Source organism: Triticum dicoccoides, chromosome 5B, assembly GCF_002162155.2.
Source record: "Triticum dicoccoides isolate Atlit2015 ecotype Zavitan chromosome 5B, WEW_v2.0, whole genome shotgun sequence".
NCBI classification, from domain to species: Eukaryota; Viridiplantae; Streptophyta; class Magnoliopsida; order Poales; family Poaceae; genus Triticum; species Triticum dicoccoides.
Window position 1 is genome coordinate 6,209,693 of NC_041389.1, and position 9,200 is coordinate 6,218,892.

Consider the following 9,200-nt stretch of genomic DNA (forward strand, 5'->3'; position numbering starts at 1 on the left):
CCGTCGCTAAGGGTAACCGGACTTCCGGTCTACCGCTGCCCTAGCTCCTGAAGCACCAGAGAAAGTGCCCGGAGGGTGCCGAACCCCGGGTGGTGGAGCAGTACGCCAGGGCCTACCTGTGGTACGGTATCTTCTCACAGAGGTCGTGTTTCCAGACTGCTTTGGGGATAATGCCCTATGGATGTATCTCGACTTCCAAAAGGACTGGGATGTAGGGTACAACTGGGGGTCCGCCGGCCTCGCCTACCTATACTGTTCGATAAGAGAATATCACATTGTTTCAAATATCATGGACGTATGCTGCTTTAGATTATGTCGTCTTATCATCTATACTTGTTTTGTAGCTTGACGACGCAACCCAGAGGACCGAAGTCACGTCCAGTATGTGTGGATGTGTCTGGGGTCTCTCCATTTGGATGTGGGAGCGAATCCCGGTGGGGCGTTCGGAGAAGCTGCGCCAGCTTGAATGGACTGACTATGGCGAAGATGACGAAGATGACCGATACCCGACCATCGCATACATTTGGGACGTGGTGGGTGTCTACATGGGCACATCCAAGGCTTTGTACAAGGTCTTCGCCAACGAGCTTGATGCTCTGACGACTTTCCAGGTATAAGAACAAATTTTGAATATTTTCGACGACACTTTCACGTGAGCTTACCATTTTTTGGTACTAGGTTAATTGGCGGTTGTATGATGAACGAGAGTGGGGGTTTAGCTGAACGTGATGTGCAGGCATGACCGGCTTCTCTGGCGGTGCATCGTGCCCATGATTTGTGCCTATGCTGTCGAGTACCACTTGCCACATCGCGTTGCCGTGCAATTTGGTAGGGCACAACATACACCACCAGCCGGTCTCGTCGATACCGGTGGCTCCGATCCACACTTGTGAGTGCATTGTTCTCCATTTCCATGTTTTCGTTTGATGTTTGACATTCTTTCTTATGGTATTTTACGTTCTTTCTTATGCTTTGCAGGATGAGCAGGCAGAAGAATCATTCGATCATAGATTGGGGAGAGCAACATGCCCAATACGTGAAGGAATGGAATGAGTGGAAAACTCACAAAGATGTGGAGAGGAAAGTGATCAACTAGGATGACTACGAGGATCACATGCGGTGGTACGACGATGGCATCGTCTGCGCCTGAGGCCCCAGTGGACGACAGCAGATGCCGAAGAACTGTACGATGACAACTCCGAGAATGAAGCCTACCATGACAGCATCAGAGAGCTAAAAGGCGGATTTAGGGAGTATGGATCCCTCATGAACAGAATGCTAAGTTGTGTTTATCTATTTTCAACCGGCGGTTGGATGAAATCTACTTTAGTGAGTGTGACTCATTTATTGTTTTGCAGTCTTCAGAGCTGAACAAAAGCATTTTTGAAGGCTCGGATACACTAACTTCTATCCTCGGGACTCGAGATAGTGAGAAGAAGTTGAGGGGAACGGTGAAGGTAACATCGAGCCTCCTACAATTACATTCTTTCTTAAGTTCATTTTCATTTGTAACCATAAACTTCATCCATATTATGTTCTTGTTTCGTTCTTATTGCAGAAGATCGTCAACAAATGTCTTAAGCTGGTGGGCCTGCTTGGGTGCGCTACCTCCTCTGCTGATGCTTATGCTCATGCAGCCCCGATGCATAGCCTCACTTCATCGAGCCATGCCGCTTCGTCGTCTAGGGTGGTTGAAGAGGAGTAGTACGAGCAGGAAGAAGGTGAAGATGAAGAAGAGGACGAGGAGCGAGCAAAAAAAGAACAAGAGCAATAAGATGACCAGGGCGATGAGGAGGAGTACAGCGACGATGACGGACCTCCATCAACTCAGACAACCCAGCTTGAGAAGAGGAATCTGCCGAAGAGGGATTGGGCAAGTCCATCCCCGTTTCAGAGAGCACGTCCTCCTCACCGCAAGAAGAAGGCAACTGAGACCCGTTCAAAGAACAACGAGGACCGTACCTTGAAGAGGGGAATGAGCAAGTGAAGTTGCTGCTGTTGAACTAGTTAAACTTTTTATGTTGGCTTCGTGAAACTATTTGGTATTTGTTGAACCATTTGCTATGTGGAACTATTTGCTACATGTGTGGATGTGTGTTATGTTTCTTAGTTGAACTATGATCAGACTTATTGTTTTTAAGTCTGTAACATTGCTACATCTGTGGATGTGATATATACTTATTGTTTTTAAGTCTATAACATTGTTGTGGCAAAAAAATAAAGACAGAATACAAGTTGTGTGCAAAAAAATGCACTATGATAAGACCCTACCGCCAAGGACTCTGGCGGTAGGGAGCCTCACTCGTACTGGAACCAGAAGTCGCTGAATTTTTTCGGTAGGTTTGCACACCCTACCGCCAAGGCCGTTGACGGTAGGGTTGCACATCCTACCGCGGAGGCCTCCGGCGGTAGGTCGTCTGCCAGGTCAGCGTCAGGACGGGAGGAAGACGGCGGCTAGCGTTACTCTACCACCAAAGGTTCTGATGGTAGGCTAGACAACCCTACCGCCAAGCTCCCTGGCGGTAGGAAAAGGGTCAAATGTCAAAATAAAATCAAACCGGGGTCAGATCCAATTAAACTATCTGAGAAGGGTCAAAACATGAAATTTAGCCACCCACGGTGACCGCCAAATCGTCTCCCCCTCTTTCCCCACCTATACGGAAGCCCATGGCGCGACCAAGCAGGGGACGCGTATGAACTGAAGGTCTCTTTTCACGTCTCGCGCCCTAGGCCCTAGCTAGCTAAGGAACCGTGTCGCTGTCGCCAGTAGGATCCAAGAAGGAGCACCACACTTTACACTCCGCGTGCACTGCAGCTTCACATGGCGCCCTAGGCCCTAACTGGCTCGTGAGTAATAACTACACTGCTACGCACAGCAGCATGACGCGTCCAATCGCAAATTTCATTTTTCTCCATCGCAAAAAAAAAAAATCATCATTTTTCTCTATCGTTTTTTTCTGACGAAGTAAACTTTGTCATTTTCTCTGTCCAAGATCAAGTAGAAACGGCAGAGTGCTGAGGGTTCACCTCCCCACTCCCCACTCCCGAAGACTACCCAGCCCAGGATCCACCCCCTTCCTCCCTCCCTCACCCCTTCTTTTTACGAGCTGCTGGGTAAGGTTCCTCGCCGTCCGTCGTCTAGACGTCTACCGCTGCTGCTGCTGCTGCTGCTGGTGCACTCTCCAGCGGCCTCCAGGTCAGGTGAGCTCAACTGCCCCAACCAACTCTTGCATTACCAATTTCTTCTACTCTTTGATTTGTCTCCAACTCATAAACATCTAACGCAAACTACAGAGTAGTTCTCAGAACGCCACATTTTCGATCCATCTCTTCTTAGTTGCCTTTTTGCACATTAACATGTTCATAGCTCTTCTTCTCCACTTGTTAGTTCTCACTCGCTCTGTTTTTTTCTTCTTTTTTTGAGAGAAATCTGTCTGATTCTGAAGTTTTTTTTTTGTTGCCTATGCAACGCAAGAAAAAGGGTCAGCATAACAGATTTTTGTGAGGCAGGTTTCCAATAAGGTATATTAAGCAGGTCTCAAGATTTTTCTTTTTAAGTAGTATATAAAATTACTCATCAGTACTTATGCGCTAGTTATCAGAATGCCAAATTTTCAGTCGATCCCCTCTTAGTTACCATTTTGCACACAACAAGTTCATAGCTCTTCCTCTCAACTTGTTAGATCTCAGTCACCCTTTTTTCTGTCTGATTCTGAAGCCTGCAGGGGGATTCTTTTGCTAATGTAGTGCAGAAAAAGGGATGGTGAGGCATGTCTCAAACATGTATATTAAACAGGTCCCAAGCAAATTTTGTTTTTAGAAAAGAAAAAAAAAACTATTTGTTAGTAGAACCAAACTTGTTATCGCGTAGCCAACAAATCACCTACGCTCTGCTGTCAGCTCTGCTGCCTCCAGCGCTGAGTTGCTTTCTGCTACAACACGCACGGTTGAGTCAATTCAACTTGCTATGCTTAACGATCAGATCGAGGTTGAGTCAATTCAACTTGCTATGCTTATTAATCAGATCAAACCGCTCTTCTTAGTTTTTGTGAGCTCTTCCATTTGCGTTATCTTCAACTAAGTCCAATACCTGCAACTCTTACTTAATAATTCCACTTCATTTTATTTTGTTCAGTTATGGAACTGCATTTTACAGAAATTTACTAGCAGTTCACTTGTCTGACACATGCATATGCACTCGAGGATTCAGTGTTGAGTCCGGTTTTTAGATAAATGCATTATGTTGTTGTGTTGTGTCTGTGAGGAATTTTGTGATTTTCAGGGAGACGAACGTCTGAAGCTGTACTTAGTCCTCATACATTCCTAGGAGATTGATATGGATCTCACGTTCCAGTTGATAGAACAGATTACCAAAAGTTTCTCTGACGATCAAAGAATTGGTTGTGGTGCGTATGGGGAAGTTTACAAGGTACGACGTGATTTCCGGATAGTAGTTATCACTTGCTATGAGCGAGTGCTCCATTTTAACACCGGGTTGTAACTAACAGGGAGTGCACAATGGTGAAGAAATTGCCATTAAGAAGCTTTACAACATGCAAGGGATTGATGACAAGGAATTTACAAATGAGTTCCGTAATCTTATGAAGGTCAAGCATCCGAACATCGTACGCTTAATTGGCTACTGCTATGAAATACGACATAGACATGTTGAGATGAACGGAGAACTTGTTTTCGCTAAAATAATAGAGCGACTTCTCTGCTTTGAATATATGGAGGGTGGAAGCCTTGCTAAGCATATTTCTGGTATGATGGTATTTCTAATACTTTTAATATGTTTATGTCCGACAGTCCGAGTATAATGCCTGTCTTTACCTCTTGTGCAGATGAATCCTGTGGTCTTGATTGGCCCACTCGATACAAAATCATTAAGGGAATTTGTGAGGGTCTAAATCATCTTCATAATGGGCGGAGTGATTATATTTATCATCTGGATTTGAAACCGGATAATATACTGTTGGATAAAAACATGATGCCTAGGATTGCAGATTTCGGCATGTCAAGACTCTTAGCTTCATCCAAAACCCATATAACTCAAACTCTGAAAGGAACCCTGTAAGTTGATTGAGCATGTCTGATCCATTTCTCTTCATAATTCCTCAATAGCAATATGTTGTGTTTACATTAGATATGTCGATACCATGCAGAGGGTACATGCCACCAGAATCCATTGACAAGCGCAGAATCACAAAGAAGTATGATGTGTTCAGTGTTGGTGTCATAATTTTACAAATAATGGCTGGAGCTCAGGGCTACAACAATTGTTGTGAGATGTCTTCTCCCCAACAGTTTATCGAGCTTGTAAGCCCCTGTACTATATTTTGAGCAAATGTTATGTTTCTTCTGGTATCTTCACCAAGAATGCGCGCGTGTATGAATCTTTATATATATACCGCAGGTACATGAGAACTGGAAGAAAAGGCTTCAACGGATGCCAATGCAGGAAAATACTTACTCAATTGACATCCTAGCAGTGCAGAGATGTATTGAACTCGCAGTGAGATGTGTGGAGGCCGATCCCGTAAAAAGGCCTAGTATAATGGACGTCGTCGATGAACTGAATAAACTAGATGCTGACATGAAGAATATATCACTTCCATGCCAGGTACCATTCAGGTTCTTGTTTTGAATCAAACTGAATCAAAACATTGGACATTTGAGCCATTTTCGTGGGTGCTAAACATTTCTGTGGCATGTGTATCTGAGCCAAATTCATACAGAACACAAATTAACATTGGTCATACTTCCACAATTCAGAGATCTCTCGAAGTTATGTGAATTTTCTTTGTCATTTGTCCGAACTGGAATCCCCAATTTTTCAGTTATTTTAGTGGTGCCTAAAATATTTTCTAATCTGAGATTTGATACCATGATCTATTTTATTCTCATTGCAGGAAACTTCTGACTCCAAAGATCTTGAGCTTGATCCAGCCCTCTGAGCTACGCTTCCCATTTGAGCTAAACAGGGACATATCATGCTGTATGCAGCTAATCAACAAGACAAACGAGTTTGTTGCATTCAATATCAGAACCAACAAAATGAAGTACAGTGCACGGCCAAATAACGGGACTATGGCACCATATTCCAAGATTTATATCACATTTACATTGCTGGCACAAGATAAGGAGCCACCCTATATGCGGTGCCAAGACATGCTCATTGTGCAGAGCACTAGGCTTAGCATGGAATCCGGTGATGAGATCACTGACGAGTTCTTCGAGAAGGCTGTGGCAAGTAGGGTGGTGGATGAGGTGAAGTTGCCGATTGTCTATGTTGTGTAGTTACTGTGCTGGAGCATGAGTGAAATCCATCTAGGTGAGTGACATCACGAGGAAAACATAGAGGCTCATGACTTCCATAAAGTTCTGCAGATATTTGAGAGTAGATTCTGATTATGTCGGTAATCTTACAAAAAGACTAATATGAACTTAGATCTGTATCCAAAGAGGAGGAGGATGACAACAACTAGATTTATCTATTTTTATTAAGTTTTTTAGTTAATGTTTATAGTTTTAATCAATGTAGACGAGACTTTCACCAGCTATTTTATTTCATTTAATTTGAAAATTCATCCATGAAATGCGTCCGTTTGTGTTGGACGCAACAACGGACCGATGGACAAAACCAAACGTTTTGGTTTGCGCCTTACCGACATAAACGAACAAAAAAAAGGACAAATTCCATGTCCATTTAGGTTTGCCCTTATTGGTCACAAGATGTCTTGCGCGTATGTAAAAAAACCTAGCCACCTCGACTCCTACCCCTCCCTCCTAGTCTCGACACCGCCGGAGGGGACTCCCTGGCAAAGGCCGGGCTGCCCCGAGGAAGGTGGCGGCGGGGCACCAGTTGCTCTCATGTGGTCGCGCGGGCGTGCGGGCGTTCCACGCACGGTAGAGGAGCTGCGGACGGCGGCAGCCACCGCCGTGGGATGGGCAAAGCACGGCGATCTGGATGGCTTGGGGTTGCGGGCACCGGACGCGTGGCGACTGTGTGGCCTAGGCAATCGCCTACTCAAAGGCTTGGATCTGGGGATCCTGCCCTGGGTCGGGCATCCATGTTGGGGCTCTGCCTGTCTGGCGATGGCTCGGCGACGGTCGCTCTGTGGTGCGCTACCGTGTTGGTGGTGGCCGGCTAGCTGGCGGCGGAGGATCTGTCTTCAGATCTTTCCGGTGGCGAGTTTCGAGCGGCAAGACTTCCGGTGAAAACCGAACGTCGACTATGGTCATGGTGAATGATGGCGGCGTCTTTTGGCGTTGTTACCTTGTCAAAGGCATTGTCATAGTAAGTCGTGTCGCTCCTTTCGGCCTGCTCTGGGGAAATCCTACATCTGTTTTCACAGATCGGATGATGGTGACGTCAGGCGTTGCGCTCCTTGCTGGATGCATCGTTTTGGAGGAGGTACCGCCTCGGGGGTGGACAGGTGGTGGAGCAGCGTGGTTTCTACCGCGTCATTGATGATGAGTCTCAGTGGCATGGCACAGTGGGGTCTCGACGACAGATGCATGACAATGCACGCTCGCAGGGAGGTGACATTGTCTAGTGTCGTGCCTACGTCAACGGCAGGTTTGACAATGTCGATGCGTCAATACCTGCTCTGAATAGTATGATGGTGAGAATTAAAGATGAGCACGGCCGCATTGGAGTTGAGTTGCTGCATGTTGAATTTGTGGAGTTATTTCAGCTATTCAATCAAGACGCCCTCGACAAACAACTCATGATTTGCTACTGTTTGTAAGTATTACTTCTATAATTAAGTCTCTATAGTTCAGTTCTTTCATTGCATGTATATATAATTATCCTCACTATATTATGCGGATTGAAAATCATCAATTGCAAAAAAGGACAAATCTACAACATTGGGTTCATTAACCCAAATACCGTAAATGAATGGTCAGTTCAAAAGATAATCAAAGATACTGAGAACAACTTGCTACAATCGTTACTTCGACATCAAAATAAAGCTAAAATACTCTTTCCTTACAACTTCAAGTGAGTGTTACTGTCTTGTGCATATCCAGTTTCGCTTACTCGAGGTTATAGTAATATAATTGATGAGTTATGCATGCGCAGCTTTCACTTTATTCTACAAGAGATTAAGTTTGACCGGGGAATAGTAACTGTCTTAGACTTGAGACGTAAAGATCCCTAGGATTATGCGGACATGACTGCAATGCTCCAAAAGTAAGTTCAATCGATCATTATCGCACCATATCAGCAACTTTCGTTCATTTGTTGATATCAAGCAATCATTTCCTTTGCGTGGCAGGGTTTTGAAGAAGTTCACCGGAATGGTTTCGGGTCTGCAGAGGGATCTGCGATTTACACACCCCAAAGTAAGTAGTACTATCTAGTTCCGCGCATCTCTCATTGATTCTAGTTTCATCAATATCATTTATCATGCTTGATTATCAGTTTGATTGAACTCTATTTCTCGTAAAGTGCTTGTGGCAGGAAGGAAGGCGGGAATAACTTATGTGGGTACTATATTTGTGAGTTTATCTACAACTCGACCTCTCAGCGGGGCTACTCTGACGAACAATATGAAGTACGTAAACAATATTCACAATTTTGTTATATATATATATATATATATATAGACCCCCTTCTTTAAATTAGTTGTGGCAGATGCGGGATGAACTCCTACCACATGATCGCATACGAGTAATTCAAGAGAAATTGGCGGGATTCTTTCTTGACCATGTCATACATAAAGACGGATAATGCCATGTGGAAGTTGAAATGAATTTTTGATGTTAGGGATTGTAAGAGTTGTTATACTGTATATATGTAGTAGCGTGAGATAGATATATACGAAAACTTATTGTTCGACCAATCTCGGAGAAAGAGAGGTCACTTCTCTCTGTATATGTTAATGACGATCTTGTGTAATGAATGGTTCCTTCATTTTTTTTACTAGCTAGTATGTCGAGTTCTATACGTATAGTACTTAGTCGTCGCCCAAGCACGGAGAAAGATAGGTCACTTCTCTCTTTTAGCTAGCTAACACAATATGAAATCCCTAAATTAACCCTCCAAAACCCCCTTAACCCCCCCCCCCCCTTAAAAAATCCCAGCGCCTATGAGCTGCTGACGCGTGGCTGCCTAGGCGCCCCGCAGTGGCCATGTGGAGCCCCTTCTGTCCCGATTCGTAAGCAAACCGGGACTAAAAGTTTTGGTCTTT

At 44.6% G+C, this 9,200-nt stretch overlaps 1 protein-coding gene across 1 annotated transcript; it reads left to right on the plus strand.

Annotated features, from left to right (window-relative positions):
- Window positions 1-3,009: 3,009 nt before the first annotated feature.
- On the plus strand, window positions 3,010-6,503 carry LOC119306990 (putative receptor-like protein kinase At4g00960). The gene is made up of 7 exons (XM_037583067.1): window positions 3,010-3,201; window positions 4,283-4,429; window positions 4,509-4,764; window positions 4,845-5,073; window positions 5,166-5,319; window positions 5,417-5,623; window positions 5,913-6,503. The coding sequence occupies exons 2-7, from the start codon at window positions 4,337-4,339 to the stop codon at window positions 5,955-5,957; spliced, it is 984 nt and encodes a 327-aa protein (XP_037438964.1). The 5' UTR covers window positions 3,010-3,201; window positions 4,283-4,336; the 3' UTR covers window positions 5,958-6,503.
- The last annotated feature ends 2,697 nt before the right edge of the window (window positions 6,504-9,200 follow it).

Coding starts and splice junctions, on each gene's coding strand:
- LOC119306990 (XM_037583067.1), top strand. CDS start 4,337: ATGGATCTCACGTTCCAGTTGATAGAACAGATTACCAAAAGTTTCTCT. Junction 4,430..4,508: donor CGTATGGGGAAGTTTACAAG/GTACGACGTGAT, acceptor TGTAACTAACAG/GGAGTGCACAATGGTGAAGA. Junction 4,765..4,844: donor CCTTGCTAAGCATATTTCTG/GTATGATGGTAT, acceptor CCTCTTGTGCAG/ATGAATCCTGTGGTCTTGAT.